Source organism: Haliotis cracherodii, unplaced genomic scaffold (assembly GCF_022045235.1).
Source record: "Haliotis cracherodii isolate W230 unplaced genomic scaffold, xgHalCrac1.p SCAF_36, whole genome shotgun sequence".
NCBI classification, from domain to species: Eukaryota; Metazoa; Mollusca; class Gastropoda; order Lepetellida; family Haliotidae; genus Haliotis; species Haliotis cracherodii.
In genome coordinates, this window is record NW_027266293.1 from 2,044,718 (window position 1) to 2,069,910 (window position 25,193).

The following is a 25,193-nucleotide window of genomic DNA, read 5'->3' on the forward strand; positions in this document are numbered from 1 at the left end:
GCGTCAAGGGAGGTAACCATGAGACGACTTACTGTAGCTAGTGGTGGCCTCGGCCAGCTCCTGAGACAAGAGGATGTTGTAGCTGTCGTTGACGGGGATGACGGGGCGTGGTGAGGTCTCGAAGCGGGGGAAGGGCAGGTCTCCTCGCTGGGGTCCCAGGTCCTTCACACGGACCTCCTTAGCTGGAGGAACAGAGAGCAGATCTTTGTAAAGCACAGGTCACAAAGTCACAACACCCCGTGGAAAGGACATATGAGTGCACATTTCTACAAAGAATGAGATTCAAGTGAGTGAGTGAGTGAGTGAGTGAGTGAGTGAGTGAGTGAGTGAGTGAGTGAGTGAGTTGTTTTGCACTGCATTCAGCAATATTCCAGCTATACAGAGCAGCCTAAACAATACACTCCCAGCATGCACACAATCAGCTGTGTCACCCGGTTTCCGCGTTAGTCGATTCTTCTACACACAAGCATGAGATCTTCAGGACCCATTCTGCAGGGTTGTACGTAAATTTTGTTTGTTTTTGTTTGTTTGTTGTTAAACGCCGCACTCAACAATATTACAGCTATGTGACAGCGGTCTGTAAATAATCGAGTCTGGACCACAGAATCCAGTGATTAACATCATGAGCATCGATCAATCGGGATACGCTGACATGCGTTAACCAAGTCAGCGAGCTTGACCACCCGATCCCGTTAGTCGCCTCTTACGACAAGCATAGTCGCCTTTTACAGCAAGCATGGGTAGCTGAAGACCTATTCTACCCGGATCTTCACAGTTCTCATATGCAAGTGGCAGCCAAGTGAGTGGGCAATCTACTCCTGGTGTAGTGTACATGACTCACCTCGACACCGCCGTCGGTCCCGCTCCAGGTCGAAGCCTCGTTTGCAGGCGCAGCTGTACGAGCCCTCCGAGTTGACACACAGCTGTTCACAGCCGCCGTTGTCCGACAGACACTCGTCCACATCTGGAACAGACACACAGGCCTCAGTGTGACATTGTAATAACACACGTAGGTGAGTGGGCAGGGTTCTCACTCACTGCCAGACTATTTGTTGCACATTGTGCATGTTACTTGATAATTTTTTTTATTTTGATTGGTTAGTTGACACAATATTACATATAGCTCTCATTGTAAGTGAGTGAGTGAGTATGGTTTTACACCACTTTTAGCAATATTCCAGCAATATCACAGCGGGGGACACCTGAAATGTGCTTCACACATTGTACCTATGTGGGGAATCGAACCCGGGTCTTCGGCGTGACGAGCGAATGCTTTAACCACTAGGCTACCCCGTCGTCCTAACTCTTAATTGTGACTTGCAAGACAAAAAATGCAGAGCTGAACTTGTTTTGCTGACTACATCTTATGAATCTTACATATTTTGAAATTAAACAAGGTTTGGGAAACATAGGGATTTTACAGCAGACTCTACTAGTTGATGACTCTATCCATGAGCAAGAGTTATGTCCCTTGCACTATGATATCAACAACCCAATGCAACATCTGTTAAAGAAAATGATTGAAGCGCTGGTTATTGTAACCTATGCACTTATGAAAACAAATACTTATGAAACTTAGCCCTATTCTGGCCCTGGAATGAGTGAGTGAGTTACTGATATCTGGACCAGATGTCACAGAAACAACAGTTCAAACAAATGGCAGTGAGCGACGTAATGAGCCGTGTTTAATTATTATCTCATAACCATTTGCAAAGCTGCTCTATCCTACACGCTGTAGGTCGAGACCTGTGGCAAGGAGGGGGAACAGCATCCACGTGTTGGCAAACATGGGTCTCGTCCCTCCACCTGATAGTCTTGTGGTCTGACACAGACTGATCAGGTTACAGACGGGCCCACTTCCTGGTGTTAACAGCTAGTTGTTTCTGTCAGGGCGTACAACAACGAGATTCCGCTGGAATGCCATCCCAGAGTTTCACCTGGCACGGATCAGTGTTCTGTATGCATGTAATTGTATCCATGGTAACACATTTGTATAATACAATACCTGAATAACTAACATTCTCACTATTTCCCCATATATCTAATGAAAATAACTATATTTATAGGAGATCAAGTATCAAAAATTACCAAAATATTTTTAGATCTTTAATTTATGATAATGTTTTTACTGGACCTTAGCAAGTGAAGAGACAGATGCTTGAAGAAAAGGAGGTGTCCTCTGGATGAGTGAGTGAGTGAGTGAGTTGGGTTTAACGCCGCTTCTAACAGTATTCCAGTTATATCGCAGCGTGTCAGCTTAATGTGGGAAGAAAGCCCGAAGTGATGCAGGTCTCAGATGTTTACCATTTCTGTGAAACCCACGAGCACGGGTATGGTGCTGACAAACCTAGAAACATAATCGGGGCGAACCGGGATTCGAACCCATAATCATAGATTTCTTGTGTGCCCAAGGGACGCAACTCTGCACAGTGAATCGCAGCGCCTTAGACGACCTGGCCACCCGTGCCCCCTCCTCTTGATGAATGTAAATTAACAGCTCTGGGGGTCAGTTACATATCCCCTAATAATTTAGTTACATCTCGTTTATTTTACTTACATGATGAATAGGCCTACATGTGTGAAGCCCATTTCTGATGTCACCCGCCGTGAGATTGCTGTAATATAGCTAGGAGCAGACTAAAACCAAACTCACTTACTCACCCAATACCGTACAGCGCCCTGTTCCTCAAAGCGATCTTAGCGCTAAAATGATCGTAAGTCTTTGGTAAAGTATGGAACTTAGATCACCTTAGCGCTAAGATCGCTTAGAGGAACGGGCCCAGAGCTGTGTTTCTGGTGAAAGACTGCTGACTCTAATGTCCTTGACAGCGTATCGTGGGATATCAACACAAACTGAATGAGTTTCTGTTTCATCACAAGAAACTGAAATACACTTCTCGCATGATCTTAGAACATCAAAGATTCGTAACAAAAACTGTCATAAGTGATATAAATGTATCAGGATATCTACACTTTTTCATAAGTTCTGTTTTTGGAAAAATGCTGGATCTTGTTATAAAGTAAATAAAACTTCTATAAAACTAAACAAGGCTTCCTTTCACTTCCTGTAATATTGCTGACTCATGACTGACAGTCTGCCTGGTTGCCATGATAATGTTTTACTTTGTGTTTTTCCTAATGAGATCGGAATCTGTAATCTCATACATCGTCAGCCCCAAACATGGCTTGACAGCGGCATAAAAAGTGTGACACAAAATTGTTGACGTGAATACGATGATGTTGCCATGGTTTGTTAGTGTCAGTGTGATTGGGGACAAATACATCACAGCATACACATGAGGAGACACACCAGTTAGTGTCAGTGCGTCGGGCCGATTGGGGACAAATACATCACTCCATACACACGAGGAGAAAACACCAGTTAGTGTCAGTGTGTAGGGCTGATTGGGGACAAATACATCACAGCATACACACGAGGAGACACACCAGTTAGTGTCAGTGTGTAGGGCTGATTGGGGACAAATACATCACAGCATACACACGAGGAGACACATCAGTTAGTGTCAGTGTGTAGGGCCGATTGGGGACAAATACATCACAGCATACACACGAGGAGACACACCAGTTAGTGTCAGTGTGTAGGGCCGATTGGGGACAAATACATCACTGAATACACACGAGGAGACACACCAGTTAGTGTCAGTGTGTAGGGCCGATTGGGGACAAATACATCACAGCATACACACGAGGAGACACACCAGTTAGTGTCAGTGTGTAGGGCCGATTGGGGACAAATACATCACAGCATACACACGAGGAGACACATCAGTTAGTGTCAGTGTGTAGGGCCGATTGGGGACAAATACATCACAGCATACACACGAGGAGACACACCAGTTAGTGTCAGTGTGTAGGGCCGATTGGGGACAAATACATCACTGAATACACACGAGGAGACACACCAGTTAGTGTCAGTGTGTAGGGCCGATTGGGGACAAATACATCACAGCATACACACGAGCAGTCACACCAGTTAGTGTCAGTGTGTAGGGCCGATTGGGGACAAATACATCACAGCATACACACGAGCAGTCACACCAGTTAGTGTCAGTGTGTAGGGCCGATTGGGGACAAATACATCACAGCATACACACGAGCAGTCACACCAGTTAGTGTCAGTGTATAGGGCCGATTGGGGACAAATACATCACTCCATACACACGAGGAGACACACCAGTTAGTGTCAGTGTATAGGGCCGATTGGGGACAAATACATCCCTGCATACACACGAGGAGACACATCAGTTAGTGTCAGTGTGTAGGGCCGAGTGGGCCTGTCTGTTCAGCAGGAATCCTGTCTGACACCCGCAGGTATATATAAACTCACCATCACACGTACAACCGTCAGTTCAGAAGGAATCCTGTCTGACAACCGCAGGTATATATAAACTCACCATCACACGTACAACCGTCTGTTCAGCAGGAATCCTGTCTGACACCCGCAGGTATATATAAACTCACCATCACACATACAACCGTCTCTGTTCAGCAGGAATCCTGTCTGACACCCGCAGGTATATATAAAACTCACCATCACACGTATAACCGTCTCTATACAGCAGGAATCCTGTCTGACACCCTCAGGTATATATAAAACTCACCATCACACGTACAACCGTCTCTATATAGCAGGAATCCTGTCTGACACCCGCAGGTATATATAAAACTCACCATCACACGTATAACCGTCTCTATACAGCAGGAATCCTGTCTGACACCCTCAGGTATATATAAAACTCACCATCACACGTACAACCGTCTCTATATAGCAGGAATCCTGTCTGACACCCGCAGGTATATATAAACTCACCATCACACGTACAACCGTCTCTACATAGCAGGAATCCTGTCTGACACCCATAGGTATAAACTCACCATCATTATTCCGTAGGAAACCTGTCTGACACCTGCAGGTATATATAAACTCACCATCACACGTACAACCGTCTCTGTTCAGCAGGAATCCTGTCTGACACCCGCAGGTATAGCCTCCAGGGTTGTTGTTGCAGGATTGAGTACAGCAGTTGTCACCAGTCTCACACTCGTCAATATCTGTAAAGTTTGAAAGGCAAATGAATCTGAAACCTAAACATAATTAAAAGTTCCTCCAGACCAATGAATGTTCCCGTACTGCAGTATTCCACATTAAGGGGAGAAAGGTTACAAATAAACGGGGTCCCAAGATTAAAAAAATACAGGAACAAACTTCCAAGACACCGGGGCCCACATGCACAAAGCGATCTTAGCGCCAAGATGATCATAACTCCCACACTTTAACATTGGCTTACAATAGTCTTAGCGCTAAGATCGCTTTTTGCAAGTGGGCCCTGGTGTCTTGGAGGTTTGTTCCTGTAGTTTTTTAATCTTGGGACCCCCCACATCACAGGGCAATGACAAGGACCCCTTGACCTTCATGTTAAATTTCAAACACCACTGCAACAAAAAGTAGACATTATATTTGAAAAATACTGTAAAGTTCAATCTCATAAAAATCAGAGTCAGAATGACCTTTCGCAAACTTTGACCAACCAATGCAATGACTTATGAACAGGAAGTCAACAGTATCTTTCTCGAGCTTTATGACACAAGTGACAAAACAGTCCATTCCAGACTATGCTTTGAAAAGTGTTTTGACAAAATTTGAAAACTGAACAAAAGAAATTTCTGGAATGTCTAATAGATGGCCTAGATGTATGGAAAGCCTTCTGTTTCCTATGTTAATCTCAATGGGTCAAGACAATGTCTAGCATTCAGAATCAGTCGTTCCGTCGTTTGGAATGCCTCGTGTTAACCTATCCAAAGTTGCATGATTAGAAGACGCATTCAGACTTTCACTTTCGTTTTCTCGTCAACGATACTCTGATTGGTCAGACGAAAGGTCGCTCTGACGTGACATCTAAAGGGATGTGCTCAGATCTTTGTTTAGTGGTAGTGAGCACTAAGATCTGGTTTTAATGAGATTGTTATTCAACTCTGATAAACATAAAAAAATTCTCTTAAGACATTCTATGAAACTTAAAATATATTTCCTTTTTAACGAAAAGTCATTTCAGAAAAAATACACTTAAATTCCTATATTGATCTAAATGTTACATTGCTACAACGTACGTCTCTTACATTTTCCTTGATAAAATAATTTAATTGACCTCCATTTGATATCAACAATCCCTGTTCCAATTATACTACTCTAAACATTTAAGCACCACCAAATTCTTTCATATTACTGCAGTTAATTTGTCATGGCATAACCTTTTCAGAGTGCTACATTATTTTGTGTCTCCTTCGTCTTGGCCTTGGAGATCAATAAAATGAGAAACACGTTAAGTCTGGTCAATGGATATGAAAGGTTAAAAAAAACTTTTTACATTTAGTTCTGAGGTTACGAAGTGCCTACATTGTGATCATTGACTTAAAGGCATTGAACCAGAACCTACATTATGACGTGAGTGTAACGACTGGGTAGGGATTGATCAAACACCGCAACTGTTACGGAACAATAAATTGATTAAAAGGTAAAATATCAATAGTTGACATCAATACCATACTAGACTAGTGATCGTTTTGATGTATGTAATAAAAGATAAAAAAATAAACTAATAACCTTGTTTGAAGTGTAAATAACTTATTTCCATGCAAGCTTCTGAACATGGGACATGGCCGAGATGGCGGACATATTGGAACATGCCATCGTCTGGAGGAAACAGCGCATTGTAACCATGGTGACACTGTTGCAGCAGTTAGACTGCTTCACACTCCTAGTCACTCAACACAAACAGACACTGCTCAGCCAGAGTGGGTGAGTGAGTGAGTTGGGTTTAACACCGCTTTGAATAGTATTCTTGGTACGTTTATCACAGGGTTTCTGATTGTCGTGGGATAAAGCCCAGAGTTATTGCTTTGATTATTTAATGCAGTCAAGCAATGTAACTAATGTTATATTTGGGATAACACTTTCTTAGTAAAGTACAGATTCTAGTACTTTTTTGGGTTGAGTTAAGCAATATTGCTACTTTTGAATGGCTCTCTGTTCATAATCGAGTCTTGACCAGACGAGCCAGTGATATTATGAGCAACATCACCTGCTGGTGGGCTAGGTTGACATGCCATCATCAAGCCCCGACCCTGACCACCTAATACATCAAGTTGCCTCTTACAAACATGGGTTACTGGGAACCTATTCTATCCTGGAATCTCCTGACAAGCATGGGTTACTGGGAACCTATTCTATCCTGGAATCTCCAGACAAGCATGGGTTACTGGGATCCTATTCTATCCTGTAATCTATAGACAAGCATGGGTTACTGTGAACCTATTCTATCCTGGAATCTCCAGACAAACATGGGCTACTGAGAACCTATTCTATCCTGGAATCCCCAGACAAACATGGGTTACTGGGAACCTATTCTATTCTGGAATCCCCAGACAAGCATGGGTTACTGGGAACCTATTCTATTCTGGAATCCCCAGACAAGCATGGGTTACTGGGATCCTATTCTATTCTGGAATCCCCAGACAAGCATGGGTTACTGGGAACCTATTCTATCCTGGAATCCCCAGACAAGCATGGGTTACTGGGAACCTATTCTATCCTGGAATCCCCAGACAAGCATGGGTTACTGGGAACCTATACTATCCTGGAATCTCCAGACAAGCATGGGTTACTGGGAACCTATTCTATCTTTCTAGGTTTGTCAGCACCATACCCGTGCTCGTGGGTTTCACCAAAGTGGTAAATGTCAGAGACCTGCATCACTTCGGGCTTTCCTCCCACATTAAGCTCACACACCATGATATAACTTGAATACTGTTAAAAGAGGTGTTAAACCCAACTCTATCCTGGAATCTCCAGACAAGCATGGGTTACTGGGCTTGACAACAGTATAAGGATCTATACCGAAACGTGGCCTTTACAGTATTAAAGAAGTTGTTATCCATAAATTGTGTCTACTTTGTCATCCGTCAACTTCTAAGTAATGCCTATCAAACAATATATCTTCAATGATATGATTGCACTGTGCACATTTTAAACTTGACAAAAAGATAAAGTTACCTTCACATGTTTTGCTGTCGGCTTGTAGGTTATATCCCTTGCGACATGAGCAGATTGCGCCACCGGCACCGTGGCGGCACTTGTGGGCACAGCCTCCATTGTTGACTGCGCAGTTGTCGATGACCTCCATCTCGATCCCTGCCACACACACAAGGCAGAATGCTGTCAACTCTCGCCACATCGCCAATTGTTAACTTTCAATTGCAATGTTAATCCAGATCACAACTTTATCCAAATCAGGGATCAGAGTGTTAAAACTTTGCAAACAAGCATGGTATATAAACCTTTACAGTCAGGTAGCCACAGTCTACGGATGAATACCTTATGGTGATTAAATCTCTTCAAATACACACATCCTGACTTGCACTTAATGTGTTAAAATTAGCAGCTTTAGATGCATCCAAGGTGCTGTATTAGCATTCAATGCACATCCTATCTGCAGCTTCATTTGTTCCGAACACACACGGACAGTCCACATGCAGTTGCTCAGCTAATCTCTGGAATTTTAAGTTTTCAAGTTCAACAAGAAATTTTAATCTTATCCAATGATATCAGAATGTCTTTAAACACAAAGAGTGGGTGGTGACAGTGATGGTGTCTTTACAACTAATCCTGAGTTCTTCAGGTTGTCTCTGATTGCTACAAGAACCACTTGCAATCTGGTCTGGTTCTTTTCCATAGATTAATTATCTGGTATATAGGTTAACTAAAGGTTTTGTCAGCGCCCATTTGCCTCACACTTTGCTAATGTTAACCAGACACCTACTCATGATAAAAAAAATAAATTAAAGTAAACATCCTTTTCCTCTGTCCAAAGAAAACACATTTAAAGAGCAGACACAAATTTCATCCCTATAAATTGTATCTTTCAAAGCCAGTTGTCAGACAAGCCATATCAGACATTGTCACTTAAGGTTTTATTTACAAAGAAGAGCAGCAGGGAATTAGCACAATAGGCTTCCCAAGATGGCTGCCAAGAATAATGTTAGTTTGACTTGAGTCAGATAAGAGTCGGCACATTAATGTGGATGCAATGCATTCTATTAAACTTACAAAGGAACTTATCAATGACAGGGAGACATCTGTAACAGTAAACCAGGCAGTATGTGACAAGTTTTTATCCACTTTCTACAAAAATAAGAAACTTAATAAGTAAGATTGGACAGCACAGGAGAGGTGAGACAGAATTAGACAACATTAATGTGAAGTGACAGAGGATAAATAACTTGTTGAAATTCCTGAGACACTTCAATGCACACAAAGATGGTATCTTAACACTCTAATTTTGTTTCTATGGATAGCTGGCTGAGAGGTCTACAGACTTTAGAATTTTGGGGTTGAGAAAAGTGAAAAGGTAGAGTGAGATATAAAGTTTTAGGCCATGATCAGACATATTCCACTATAATACATGAGCAAATGGTGGAATCAGCTATATCACACCAGCCAATAGTGGAATCAGCCATATCACACCAGCCAATAGTGGAATCAGCCATATCACACCAGCCAATAGTGGAATCAGCCATATCACACCAGCCAATGGTGGAATCAGCCATATCACACCAGCCAAAAGGGGAATCAGCCATATTACACCAGCTAATAGTGGAATCAGCCATATAACAGCAGCCAAAAGTGGAATCAGCCATATAACATGAGCCAATAGTGGAATCAGCCATATTACACCAGCCAATGGTGGAATCAGCCATATCACACCAGCCAATGCTGGAATCAGTCATATTACACCAGCCAATGGTGGAATCAGCCATATCACACCAGCCAAAAGGGGAATCAGCCATATTACACAAGTCAATAGTGGAATCAGCCATATTACACAAGTCAATAGTGGAATCAACCATATTACATGGGCCAATAGTGGAATCAGCCATATCACTCCAGCCAAAAGAGGAATCAGTCATATCACACCAGCTAATGAATGACAAGCAGTGTGCTAGGTTTATTGTATGGGCTTCAGTACAACAGCAACATTGTAGTCACAGGTGGTGCAGTCAAGCCTGAGGCAAGCCAGTGGTTAACAGTGTGAACACAGATCCCTGCCAAAGGTAGAATGACACACTCAGCAAAGTTTCGCACCATGGTCAGCGGTAATACTGCTACATCAAGGCCACATGTCCAGTCAGAATCACAACAACCTCATTGGTCAACCAGGTGTCTGGACCATACAAACCAGTGGTTGATAGTGTGAACAACCTTCACAGCAGAGGTGAAGGTGAAATGGGGTTTATGTTGCGTTTTGGAATATTGCACAATATAGAAACATATACGCACATTTGTGTGTGTGGCTGCTTGTACTAGTCTGGACTAACGCCGATTTTATTGTGCAAACCCATTGAGATACTATGCCAGAGTTTAACATGGATATCCCACTCAGACACAGTTCATTGACCAGTCCTTGTTTTTTTCACTTAATGCTGAGCACCAGGCAGGGTAACAATAAGTACCATCTTTTGGTATAATGTGGTCGGGGATCAAACCACCGACCATCCCTTCTCGGCTAGGGCAGATGGTCTATCCACAGGGGCAGCTTCACAAGAGAGTGTGAATGCTGTCCTTGTCACCCAGCCAAATGATATTCCGATTCAGCAGACATTTTGGCCAACTGATCCCCACTGAGTTGGCCACAACAAAGATGAGGTACAGGAGCCTGTCCTCCTCGGAGCCTCTAGAGGCAACTAAAGCATATTTAACAGAGCAATGCTAGTTTACAACAAGAGTACAATATCCATCTACCAGATACCTTTATCTTTTTGTCTATATCCCTGTTTCCCTTCGCGACTGGATCCTAATAGGTATGCAGTTAATGAGCAAAATATGAATCATCAATTTTAAAATACTTAATCTAGCCTATTAAAAAGAGTGCAAACTTTCACATAAGGTTTTCTTATGATATAATACTGAGTGGTGGAGGCTTTCTTATAGAGTCTATTGTGTGTTTTTAAATGAATTAATTCCTCGCCTACAGCAAGGGTGTGACATATCAAATAGTTAACTTCTTTGCACGTGTCACACACAAACTAAGGTTTTCATATCCAGATGTTTGATAAAAGGGCGTGGCGGCCACACTATCAAGTCAATCTCTATACAATGTTCATGTCATAAAAATAAAAACAACAAATCATATATGCGCTGGAAATGTTTGGATAACGGCCTGTCAGTAACGATGTAATAACCATCCTTCTTTCAACAGCTGGTATTTAGAGTAACACGCTTCTTGCAAATACAGGAAAAAACACTTCAAAAGTGCCTTAAACTGTAAAACTAACTTGAAGGCAATTAACAGTTAATTCTTCAGCATAGAGAGCACAGTTAGCACAACTGGCAGGTTCATAAAACTGTACTTATCCCCGGCATGAATAATCTGTGTGTAATTAAGTTTGGCATGCTGTAATGGATGGACTCAATAGGCTGTCACAATAGTTGGAAGCTGAACGGTGGTTGTTTTTATTTTCAGCAGGAACATCTGTACTGAGTGTTGTAAGTCTGTCCCCTTGCCAGGTGTGTGTAAATCTGTCCCCCTTGCCAGGTGTGTGTAAATCTGTCCCCCTTGCCAGGTGTGTGTAAATCTGTCCCCCATGCCAGGTGTGTGTACATCTCCCCTGCCAGGTGTGTGTACATCTGTCTCCCTGCCAGGTGTGTGTACATCTGTCCCCCATGCCAGGTGTGTTTAAATCTGTCCCCCTTGCCAGGTGTGTGTAAATGTGTACCCCTGTCAGGTGTGTGCAAATCTGTCCCCCTGCCAGGTGTGTGTACATCTGTCCCCCATGCCAGGTGTGTGTACATCTCCCCTGCCAGGTGTGTGTACATCTGTCTCCCTGCCAGGTGTGTGTACATCTGTCCCCCATGCCAGGTGTGTTTAAATCTGTCCCCCTTGCCAGGTGTGTGTAAATGTGTACCCCTGTCAGGTGTGTGCAAATCTGTCCCCCTGCCAGGTGTGTGTACATCTGTCCCCCTGCCAGGTGTGTGTACATCTGTCCCCCCCTGCCAGGTGTGTGTACATCTGTCCCCCTGCCAGGTGTGTGTACATCTGTCCCCCTGCCAGGTGTGTGTAAATCTGTCTCCCTGCCAGGTGTGTGTACATCTGTCCCCCTTGCCAGGTGTGTGTACATCTGTCCCCCATGCCAGGTGTGTGTAAATCTGTCCCCCTTGCCAGGTGTGTGTAAATCTGTCCCCCTTGCCAGGTGTGTGTAAATCTGTCCCCCCCTGCCATGTGTGTGTAAATCTGTACCCCTGTCAGGTGTGTGCAAATCTGTCCCCCTTGCCAGGTGTGTGTAAATCTGTCCCCCTGTCAGGTGTGCAAGTCTCCGCCCTTCCCCCTCAACAATCAGATATCTAATTTTGGCAAAAATGTTGAAGTAATCGATTTAGAGGGAAGCTATGGCAGAATCTGAAGAAACTTTAGCAACTTGAAATATCCTCCTACATATGTGCTACTAAACAAACAGGGTAAATGTTTGTATCACAACGTCACCCAATCAATAACTTGAAATATCCTCCTACATATGTGCTACTAAACAAACAGGGTAAATGTTTGTATCACAATGTCACCCAATCAATAACTTGAAATATCCTCCTACATATGTGCTACTAAACAAACAGGGTAAATGTTTGTATCACAACGTCACCCAATCAATAACTTGAAATATCCTCCTACATATGTGCTACTAAACAAATAGGGTAAATGTTTGTATCACAACGTCACCCAATCAATAACTTGAAATATCCTCCTACATATGTGCTACTAAACAAACAGGGTAAATGTTTGTATCACAACGTCACCCAATCAATAACTTGAAATATCCTCCTACATATGTGCTACTAAACAAATAGGGTAAATGTTTGTATCACAACGTCACCCAATCAATAACTTGAAATATCCTCCTACATATGTGCTACTAAACAAACAGGGTAAATGTTTGTATCACAATGTCACCCAATCAATAACAAAGGTAGAGATAAACAAGGAGACTGTAGAACAAAGTAATTCCATGAATACAGGATCATCACAAACAAACACTACACCAACACACATTAAACATACAGTTACAGGGGCAATAATGTTGCCAAGTATCAGTACCACAAAAGCTACAGGTTACATAAACAGTTGCTATGGAAACTGGTGCTTGTAATGATGGTGCATGTGTGGGAGGGGTAGATGGGGGGTAGTAGTGGGGTTAAGGTTGTGGCAAGTGCAGTGCTTTTTAAATATGTTAGTTTTATCACAAAAAATATTATATAAATGATTAAGATATTATTTTCAGGGAAGATCCATAAAATATAATTGTAATATATTTTACATTTAAATTATTAAACACAAATATGTAAGTTGTAAACTGGAAAAGTTCATTACAATAGACATCATTTTTTAATTATAGATAAAATAAATAAATTGTTGGGCCATATTCTGTACACACCTTCCAAACCTCCTCACCTGTAATTAGTGTTGTGTGATGGGCAGAACATTAGGTATCACTTCGGACTGAGGTGCATGCACAGAAAACACACGGGTGTGGGCACACAAATGGACAAGGGTGGATGGAAGGATGGGGGAGAGAAGGTTGACAGACAGATGGATGAACAGACAGATGGATAGATAGACAAGGGACTGATGGGTGGTCAGGAAATCCATATTTGAATGGATTGAAAGTTTGGAAGGGATGGATCGACTGATGGATGAGGACTGAAAGGTTGGAAAGCCGGATGGAAGAACAGATGGACAAAGGATGGATTGACGGATGGACAAGGATTGAAAGGTTGGACGGACAGGTGGACAGACAGTTTGACCGATGGACAGATAGGTGGACAGACAGTTTGACCGATGGACGGGCAGGTGGACAGACAGTTTGGCCCATGGGCGGACAGGTGTACAGACAGTTTGACCGATGGACTGACAGGTGGAAAGTTGTAGACTGATGGACGGACAGGTGGACAGACAGTTTGGCCAATGGACGGATAGGTGGACAGACAGTTTGGCCGATGGACGGACAGGTGGAAAGTTGTAGACTGATGGACGGACAGGTGGACAGACAGTTTGGCCGATGGACGGAAACGTGTAGGACTGTGACAGACAGGTGTACAGAGAAATGGCCTCATACCTTCACCCTTCTGTTTGGGTCTAGACTCATTAACTTCTGGGGCCTCTGTGAGAGAGAGTACATAGCATCCAGTGGAAGAAGCAACATTCCCCCTCAGTGCCCCGGCAAGCAGGCAGGGAGAGAGGCACACCACAAAGCTTCAACGGATTTACCAACCAATTAGAAATAGAACTGGTTCCAAAACTGTTTTAAATTTCATCACAACAATTTGAACCAATCGCATATACAGATACTTTCCAAACCAAATAAGAAATGGAACTTTTCACTGTGTGTTATGCTGCATTAAACAATCTTAACGCCATATCAAGATCATAAGTCCAATTTCTGAGAATATGACATTTTTTATGTAACCGTTTTTTACAGAGAGTTATTTGCAATTCCATGGATTGTGGTAACGCCCCGGGAGCGTGTGTAGCCTGCCCCTCCCAGTTGTCATGCGTACATTCCTGAGTAGTCCATCCAACAGTTAGAGCCACATATTACATTATCATATAACATTTACAGGTTAATATCTATAAAATTTTACTAAAATGGTGATCTTTTCAATATATCCGTAGGGACGGTCGGGTAGCCTTGTGGTTAAAGCGTTCGCTTGTCTCGCCGAAAACCCGGGTTCGATTCCCGACATGGGTACAATGTGTGAAGCCCATTTCTGATGACCCCCGCCATGATAGTGCTGGAATATTGCTAAAAGCGGCGTAAAACCATACTCACTCACTCAATATTTCCGTAACAGTGAAACCCTGTTTTTACAGAACCTTCTGGAGGATTAATGTCAGGAATATCGACACACAGAGGGGTATTATTCCACACCCATGATTTGTTAATACAGTGAGTGAGTGAGTATTGTTTTACGCCGCTTTTAGCAATATTCCAGCACTATCATGGCGGGGGTCACCAGAAATGGGCTTCACATATTGTACCCATGTCGGGAATCGAACCCGGGTCTTCGGCGTGACGTCGGTAATACAGAAAACTGTTAATCAGGGTTTCTCTGAACAATGGTCAGAAACTTCATTTAATTCCCGGACAAACTTCTTTACCAAAAAGCTCAATTTGAGGGTATAAAATATTGAAAAAATCACCCTGTTAATATTGAACATTGAACACAAGAAAAAAGTCCAGATTGGACATTAGTTCAATTCTTAAATATTATTCAAACATTTAAAATTTTCATAAATGATTAAAGTCACTAATTAAAGCATAAAGCAAACTTAAAAGAACTAAGCAGTCTGATAGCTTCATAATGAATCTGTGTATGGCACTATAGTCATGTAATCATACTGGCTTCACATGCAATCATACTGGCTTCACATGCAATCATACTGCCTTCACATGCAATCATACTGGCTTCACATGCAATCATACTGGCTTCACATGCATATATAATGTCTTCACATGCATATATATACTGCGATCTCTCCAGTTCAAAACCCAGATCAACCACATTCCTTGCTTAACAGAATAACCAGGTTTTTCAACAGCCGAATTCTCCCCAAAATAGCCTTTTTCACCCTGCAATTACATGGCTTGTAATCAAGACGTCATTTCCAAATTAGCTTTAACGTGTCTTTTTTTTGTAGTCGACATCTCGTCAACTGAGACCACATCAGCCATGTCTCGGCAGATTGGTCGCGACACATTTTATAACGAGGAAAGACATTGGCCTCAAATAGATGAAATTATGTTTCTACATGACTCTTTTCATTAACTGCAAGAACAGCTGTATCAACAATCTACCCTCGTGTCTAATCAGAATAATGCCCTGAAACAAATAGCAGGTATTCCATATGTATAATTCAGGAAAACAGGCCCAATTACATTATTTTTTCACAATTGAGTTTTTGCAGGACTGACGGCGCCAACCGCCTCCTCCCCTAAAAACCTGAATGCCGTTTATTTTTTCTCACTGCTCGCCCGTCGCTATACGTGAGTGAGTGAGTGAGTGAGTGAGTTTGGTTTTACGCCGCTTTTAGCAATATTCCAGCAATATCACGGCGGGGGACACCAGAAATGGGCTTCACACATTGTACCCATGTCGGGACTCGAACCCGGGTCTTCGGCGTGACGAGCGAACGCTTTAACCACTAGGCTACCCGACCGCCCCTCCGTCACTATATGGCTGAAATAATGCTGATGCGACGTTAAATTTTAACTCACTTACTCACTGAGTACTGAATACTACTTAAATCACAAATCTCAAAATCATTAAAAAAAGAGGTGCGATTTGAAGGTAAATTTCTGAGAAAAAAAAATTTAAAAAATTAATTTAATAAAAAAAACTTTTTCTGAACACAATTATCTTTTTTAAAAGTTGAATCTGTACCAAATATATTTTTATTGGCGTCCCAAGTACCACACTGCTGAGTCCCCCAAAACCCTTAAATAGACCCCGAATTATAGAAAGAAAATATGCAAACATGGCAGTTGAACACAGTCCTGATGCTGTCTATTTAGAGGGTTGGCATCCTCAGGTCTGTGTTCAAATTCCATGTTTGCCTATTTTCTTGAACAACACTCCTCTCCCAGTTGACCTACCCATACACAGCCAGACCTCTCATTCTGCTGGGGAATACAGGTCGTGCATATACCCACCACCTAGAGATCATGCACAGAAGCAATATACAAGTATAATATGTGCAGCATGCAATAAACCAGCAATGCAACATAATGCATGTCAGATTGGCTACGTTAATCAACAGCTAACGTTCGCTTTATGGCGCACCTCGATGGCAGACTTGACAGACAGATGTTAGAATTTTCCCAAATGTGATTTATCATGATCCCTTTTCTTGTAAGCTTATTTTTCTGATATTTTTTCTTCAGCCGTCAATTGGAGGCACCAAGTATACCCTGGCTGTGTCACGATGTTTCTCATAATTGCCTTATTATAGCTTCAGAATTTCCTGTGGAGGGTCATGTTTACAAGCAGTGATATAACAGTCCGTATCACTACAGAACATTACCCAATGCCAGTATGTTGTGTTCAAGTCTGCCATGGTATAACTGTGTATATGTCCCAAGACTGAAGCTGGGACCACACTGGGACTCACTGTAGCAGGAGCGGCCGTCGACGCCCAACTGGTAGCCAGGGGTGCAGGTACAGGCGAAGGAACCCTTGGTGTTGATGCACGCTTGAGAGCACCCGCCATTGCTGATCTCACACTCGTTGATATCTAAATAATACATGGATATCAGTTGTTGATATCTAATAATACATGGATATCATTCGTTGATATCTAAATGATACATGGATATCAGTTTTTGATATCTAAATAATAAATGGATATCAGTTGTTGATATCTAAACAATACATGGATATCAGTTGTTGATATCTAAATAATACATGGATATCAGTTGTTGATATCTAAAATACATGGATATCAGTTGTTGATATCTAAATAATACATGGATATCAGTTGTTGATATCTAAATAATACATGGATATCAGTGGTTGATATCTAAATAATACATGGATATCAGTTGTCGATATCTAATGATACATGGATATCAGTTGTTGATATCTAAATGATAAATGGATATCAGTTGTTGATATCTAAACAATACATGGATATCAGTTGTTGATATCTAAATAATACATGGATATCAGTTGTTGATATCTAAAATACATGGATATCAGTTGTTGATATCTAAATAATACATGGATATCAGTTGTTGATATCTAAATAATACATGGATATCAGTGGTTGATATCTAAATAATACATGGATATCAGTTGTCGATATCTAATGATACATGGATATCAGTTGTTGATATCTAAATGATACATGGATATCAGTTGTTGATATCTAAATAATACATGGATATTTGTTGTTGATATCTAAATAATACATGGTTATCAGTTGTTGATATCTAAATAATACATGGATATCAGTCACTTATCCTAATAACTACCCAACAATACCAAAAATGTTAATAAAACCCCTGCTGGTATAATAACAGAAGCATATATGAACACATTACATTTCCTGTTTTGATTCTGAAGTAGGAGATACATTGCTGGTCACATGACTGGTCACCTGACTGGTCACCTGACTGGTCACATGACATGAGACTTACCGATACATGACCGAGAGTCTGAGGCGATCCTGAAGCCAGCGAAACACTGGCAGGTGGCTCTACCGCTGGATGAGACGCACTTGTGTTCACACCCACCGTTACGTCGGCGACATGGGTTCTCCTCTGAAAACACATTTGACATACAGGTGAGACCGCTGGTCAGACTAACAGCTTAGACCGATGGTCAGACTAACAGCTTAGACTGCTGGTCAGGCATACAGATTAAACCGTTGGTCAGACATACAGGTTAGACTGCTGCTCAGGCTTACTGGTTAGACCCTAGCTCAGACAAATTGTTTAGACTTTTACATTTATTGTATCTCAATTATCACAGAACAATAATATGTATTGACCTAGCCCACATTTAAAGAAATATTTTTAAATGCTAAATCTGGCTCTGGCTCTGGTTCTGGACGGGGCGGTCGGGTAGTCTAGTGGTTAAAGCGTTCGCTCGTCAAGCTGAAGCCCATTTCTGGTGTCCCCCGCCGTGATATAGATGGAATATTGCTAAAAATCGGGGTAAAACCTTACCCACTCACTCACTCTGGTTCTGGACACTTTTTATTTTGCCTTTTTGAGGAAACCTTTCTAGCAATGCCATGTGTGATTTTCAAAGGTTTTGGAGAGCGTCATCTTGGTTAAATGAGGAATAGAGGTTGGAGCGATCAGGAATTGGAAATGAAAAATATAATTATAATTCCACCTACCAACCAATTTTTTATCATTTTTATTTTATTTTGATGAGAAACAATCTCAAAATAATGAAATATTTAAATGTAATCAAATACATGATTATAAGACATTTATTTGATCAGGGAGTAGTGTTGATACAGGATTAATATTAGTGATCAAATTAAAGTTGTCCATTGGTTGTGTAGTCCTTTCATCCCTCATTTGGGGCGGTCGGGTAGCCTAGTGGTTAAAGCGTTCGCTCATCACGCCGAAGACCTGGGTTCGATTCCCGACATGGGTACAATGTGTGAAGTCCGTTTCTGGTGTCCCCCGCCGTGATATTGCTGGAATATTGCTAAAAGCAGCGTAAAACCCCACTCACTCACTCACTCCCTCATCCCTCATTACTGACATTGCATACAGCAACATTTTGTTAATATCTCAAATATCATCACCTAAAATTATTATTCAAAGTGCTTCAATTTAAGAAACATGGTATCACTGAGGTGTAAGTTTGAAAGGAGTTATTAAAGAACTATGTGGCACCACTTAGTTTGCTGCTTGACCCCAGTCAGACTGCCAACCTGGCTTCCTTGTAGGAGGTTATTCAGAACACACTGCACTACTCAAATGTTGTTATCAAGATCAATCATTGCCAGGAATACTTTAAGACAAATATCAGTTTCACATGAAACAGTGTCTAGGCCCACACTGGGCATCAAATCAGGAAACTACTTATAACTGCTGTTTAAGGGAACCACATAACAGGATATTCCTCTAAAGTTTTGTACTTCAATCAAAGCGGACATTATTTAACATCATGTGAGGGTCACAGGAGGGTCACAGGAGTTACAATGAGGAGAGCTACAACAGAGCTACAATGAAGAGAGCTACAACTGACAACTACAGTTGGAGAGCTACAACAGATCTACAACTGATAGCTACAATGGGAGAGCTACACCTGACAGCCACAATGGAGAGAGCTACAACAGAGCTACAACTGACAGCTACAGATGGAGAGCTACAACAGAGTTATAACTGACAGCTACAATTGGAGAGCTACAACTGACAACTACAGTTGGAGAGCTACAACAGAGCTACAACTGACAGCTACAATTGGAGAGCTACAACTGACAACTACAGTTGGAGAGCTACAACAGAGCTACAACTGATAGCTACAATAGGGAGAGCTACAAGAGCTACAATGGGAGAGCTACAACTGACAGCTACAATTGGAGAGCTACAACTGACAACTACAGTTGGAGAGCTACATCAGAGCTACAACTGACAACTAAAATGGGAGAGCTACAACAGAGCTACAATGGGGAGAGCTACAACTGACAACTACAGAATGGAGAGCTACAACAGAGCTACAACTGATAGCTACCATGGAGAGAGCTATAATAGAGCTACAACTGACAACTACAATGGGAGAGCTGCAACTGACAACTACAGTTGGAGAGCTACAACAGAGCTACAATGGGAAAGCTACAACTGACAACTACACTTGGAGAACTACAACAGAGCTATAACTGATAGCTACAATGGGAGAGCTACAACTGACAACTACAGTTGGAGAGCTACAACAGAGCTACAACTGATAGCTACAATAGGGAGAGCTACAAGAGCTACAATGGGAGAGCAACAACAGCTACAATGGGAGAGCTACAACTGACAACTACAGTTGGAGAGCTACAACAGAGCTACAATAGGGAGAGCTACAACAACTTCAACTGATAGCTACATTTGGAGAGCTACAACAGAGCTACAACTGACAGCTACAATGGGAGAGCTACAACTGACAACTACAGTTGAAGAGCTACATCAGAGCTACAACTGACAACTACATTTGGAGAGCTACAACAGAGCTACAACTGACAGCTACAATGGGAGAGCTACAACTGACAACTACAGTTGGAGAGCTACATCAGAGCTACAACTGATAGCTACAATAAGGAGAGCTACAATAGGGAGAGCTACAACAGCTTCAACTGATAGCTACAATAGGGAGAGCTACAACAGAGCTACAATAGGGAGAGCTACAACAGCTTCAACTGATAGCTACAATAGGGAGAGCTACAACAGAGCTACAATAAGGAGAGCTACAACAGAGCTACAATAGGGAGAGCTACAACAGAGCTACAATGGAGAGAGCTATAACAGCTTCAACTGATAGCTACAATAGGGAGAGCTACAACAGAGCTACAATAGGGAGAGCTACAACAGAGCTACAATAGGGAGAGCTACAACAGCTTCAACTGATAGCTACAATGGGGAGAGCTACAACAGCACTACAATGGAGAGAGCTACAACAGAGCTACAACTGACAGTTATAACAGACAGCTTTACAGCTGTCAATGAGACATTGGTTCGTGATCTAGCCACACTACCTTCACATGTCCTCATATCACGGCCAAGTCGGAAACCTTCGCGACATCGGCAGTGGAAGTGTCCGTTGTAGCCGTCGACGCAGATGTGTTGGCAGCCACCATTGTTTTGTCCACAGCCCGACACAGCTACAACAAATCAAACAGTCGATCAGTTCAGTTATCTCCCTTCCATGACAATCCAACTCTTTCACAAATACAGAAGGAATCCAATAATCCTACATGTAAGATGGGAAATGCTGCAAAGGTTAAATTAATGAAGAAAGAAATCTTACTGCAATCTTTGATATGAAATGAGGAAATATTTCTATTGGACATTGACTAATTAAGTAGTTTTCTTTAAAGCAATGAGCACAAGCAGGCTTGAAGTCAGTCATAAAAATTGCAATTACTACTTTAAAGCTTCTGCATCAAAGTAAGATGGCAAACATAGAGTTAGAGCAGATGCTGAAAGGCAGAGCGTTAATTAAACAATGTTAATACTTGCAATAATTTCATATGGATTTTATATCAAATATTCTCTTCATTTTCAGAACATATGGGTGAGGAAAACAGCCTTCAAAATCCAATTATAAAAAAAAACCATCGCGAAATGAAATTTGTGCTGGTGATTTCAAGGTTTTTTTTGACAAATGTCTAAAAAAATCAACAAGACAAAATATTGGGGTGAAACTGAAAAAGAACATATTTTTCTGGGTGTGCTTGCATAGCATCCAGTGGTAGAGCAGCCCTGTTACCATGGTGACAAGTATACAAGAAGCAAAATGTAACAAACATAACTTACTGTCAAAACATAAACTGCACATTGAGGGGTAAAATGTGCCCAAATAAACAGAGGTTGAAAACATCGGAGGGAAGATGAGGATGACATGACACAAAGGAAAGGGGAAAAAAATAAATAATGCAGCACTTGAGTGCAAATAAAAACACAGACACACTGATCTCTAGCACCCTCCTATAACACAGACGCTGGTATCTAGGTCCATGTTTCTACACCTGTAGTACAAAGGTGATAATGTGCAGTGTCGGCTAAAATTGTGATTATTAAAAGTGATAGAACATGTCACAAAGGCCAAAAATTTTTGTTTTATTTACGGATTTGATAGTTAAACAGTTGGTCAGTAGTTCGCAAAATGTGAAAAAAAATGCACCATATACAATTTTTTTGATCATCGTAAAGTTTTGGATCAGTAAGGTGATAAAAAAATAATGTATAAATAACAATTTATCATTTGAAAAAATTCTGTAAAAAATTTAGTAATATAAATATCCTTGGAATATTTTTATTGTCAAAGTGATATTTACCATCAGCGGTATAAAAAAAAAAGTAAAGGAAAGATCCGTAAATCCAGCAAAAATTATGGCCTGATTATGATCATAATCATAGCAACCTGAAAACATAAAGTAGGTCAACTTGGTCAAATAATTGGGGAACAAGCATCAGTCATAGAGAACACATTCCCTACCTGTGATAACAAATATTATCAACAGGTAATACTGAGGTGAAACACTATGGTAAAAGGTTCAGGTAAAATGAAATATGTTACTACAGGTGATAAACATTATGAATTGGAAGGTAAAAATTACCGAGAGAAAAGAAACATCTTCAAAGGAAACAAAATGTTTCTAATGAACAAAAGTAGATGAGACAGTATAAATTGATTTGTCAGAAACTAAGATAGCAAAAATTAAGCCTGTCTTCATGCAATACCCACACGGAATATTCTTCCATTTAAAATAGAAACTTGCATCATGTTGATATGTGAAATACTAGTATCAACTGTCCAGTATACTTGTTTTTCAAAAATGTTGGTGTCCCTGTCATCTGAGTTGCTTCCCTTAGGTTGGCCAGTATCTGCTGATCGTTGGTTTGTAGCCTTGGTTGCTAACACCATACCACAATTTTTTAAGTGTTTCAAAAGTGGTAAATACAAACCAACTTGTTCACTCAGTTTGCAAATATCTTCCATGGGACACTTGGATCACCTAGACTTGCAACAGTGCCCCATCTCACACAGGACTAGCTGGTCAGGTTCTACATAGAGCTATCATCACATCAACAATTCAATACCAATTCATGAAATATTGTTTCAACATGTTGCATGGGCAAACTGTTTCATGCATAAACACTAACTCAGTCCATGAAAATCATTCCATGAAAGTGATGATGCTGTAGAGATATACATAAGACTACAGGGCAATCTCCTACTGTGATGTCAGAAGACTACAAGACAATCTCCTACTGTGATGTCACAAGACTACAAGACAATCTCCTACTGTGATGTAACAACTACAAGACAATCTCCTACTGTCATGTAACAACTACAAAACAATCTCCTACTGTGATGTAACAACTACAAGACAATCTCCTACTGTGATGTAACAACTACAAGACAATCTCCTACTGTGATGTAACAACTACAAGACAATCTGCTGCTGTGATGTCAGAAGACTTCAAGACAATCTCCTACTGTGATGTAACAACTACAAGACAATCTGCTGCTGTGATGTCAGAAGACTACAAGACAACCTCCTACTGTGATGTAACAACTACAAGACAATCTCCTACTGTGATGTCAGAAGACTACAAGACAATCTCCTACTGTGATGTAACAACCTTCAAGACAATCTCCTACTGTGATGTAACAACTACAAGTCAATCTCCTACTGTGATGTCAGAAGACTACAAGACAATCTCCTACTGTGATGTCAGAAGACTACAAGACAATCTTCTACTGTGATGTAACAACTACAAGACAATCTCCTATTGTGATGTCAGAAGACTTCAAGACAATCTCCTACTGTGATGTAACAACTACAAGACAATCTGCTGCTGTGATGTCAGAAGACTACAAGACAATCTCTTACTGTGAAGTCAGAAGACAACAATAGATTGTGATAGATTTATATATTCAAAAACTAATTAATCTCAGTGAAAACTGCTCAACATTTTTAAAATGATCTTCTACAGTGCTACTGTATGAAACTACATAAACAGACAATGACATTGCAATCATCAGTTTTAGTACATCTATTGAATAACTAAATGTTGAAAGAAACTGGATTAGAAAAATGACAATGATCGCTGATAGAGATTCACTAGTAGGTAGCCACAGAAACAAGACATTATCATAACACAATATCACATCTAGCTATCTGAACAGTTTGTCTAAGCTAACTCGTGGTCCCTACAACGACAATGATGCTTTGTATGCCAAGTCACAACTGATCCTTTTCTCACTTTTAGTTTCCATATTTAGAAACAGACCTGATACAAAATTATTTCCCATATGTATTTTTTGTGTAGCATGTGAACTCATAATTAATATTTGTTTACATGTGTGCAGGATGTTCAACCTGAACCTCTTGTAACCCTGACCCTGACCCTAATGTAAACGCTGAACCTAACTCTGAACTGACCCAGATCCTAAGCCTAACCCTGTCCCACCCCTGACCCTAACCCTAACCTTGACCCAGACACAAACCCTAATCCTAGCCCTAACCCTGACACAGACACTAACCCTGACACAGACACTAACCCTAACCTTGACACAGACACTTACCTTAGGCCTAACCCTAGCCCTTACCCTAGCCCTGACCCTGACCCTGACCCTGACCCTAACCCAGACACTAACCCTAACACTAACCCTGACACAGACACTAACCCTGACACAGACACTAACCCTAACCTTGACACAGACACTAACCTTAGGCCTAACCCTAGCCCTTACCCTGACCCTAACCCAGACACTAACCCTAACACTAACTCTGACACAGACACTAACCCTAATCCTAACCCTGACCCAGATACTTACCATAACCCTAGCCCTTACCCTTACCCTAGCCCTAACCCTAACCCTAAATCAAATTCTGACC

The 25,193-nt window shown here is 41.3% G+C and overlaps 2 protein-coding genes across 10 annotated transcripts in view; both read right to left on the minus strand.

Moving 5' to 3' along the window:
• LOC139477840 (multiple epidermal growth factor-like domains protein 6) overlaps positions 1–17,313 on the minus strand; it is a 78,539-nt gene extending 61,226 nt beyond the window's left edge. For 6 of the 9 annotated variants that reach the window (XM_071260265.1, XM_071260267.1, XM_071260266.1 and 3 more), the window contains exons 1-5: positions 17,232–17,313; positions 8,072–8,209; positions 4,951–5,073; positions 842–964; positions 33–182 (exon numbers count right to left, since the gene is read on the minus strand). In XM_071260265.1, the coding sequence (XP_071116366.1) occupies positions 33–182; positions 842–964; positions 4,951–5,073; positions 8,072–8,201 (526 nt within the window). In that variant the 5' untranslated portion in view covers positions 8,202–8,209; positions 17,232–17,313. Of the gene's footprint in view, positions 1–32; positions 183–841; positions 965–4,482; positions 4,535–4,950; positions 5,074–8,071; positions 8,210–10,823; positions 10,869–14,178; positions 14,224–17,231 lie in introns of those variants that run through there. The other 3 variants (XM_071260262.1, XM_071260261.1, XM_071260268.1) reach the window with 3 other exon arrangements.
• Positions 15,927–25,193, minus strand: part of LOC139477825 (multiple epidermal growth factor-like domains protein 6) — a 171,300-nt gene continuing 162,033 nt past the window's right edge. The window contains exons 9-12 of the mRNA XM_071260239.1: positions 21,321–21,446; positions 18,259–18,381; positions 17,232–17,354; positions 15,927–15,943 (exon numbers count right to left, since the gene is read on the minus strand). Coding sequence (XP_071116340.1) covers positions 15,927–15,943; positions 17,232–17,354; positions 18,259–18,381; positions 21,321–21,446 — 389 coding nt within the window. The remainder of the gene's footprint in view (positions 15,944–17,231; positions 17,355–18,258; positions 18,382–21,320; positions 21,447–25,193) is intronic.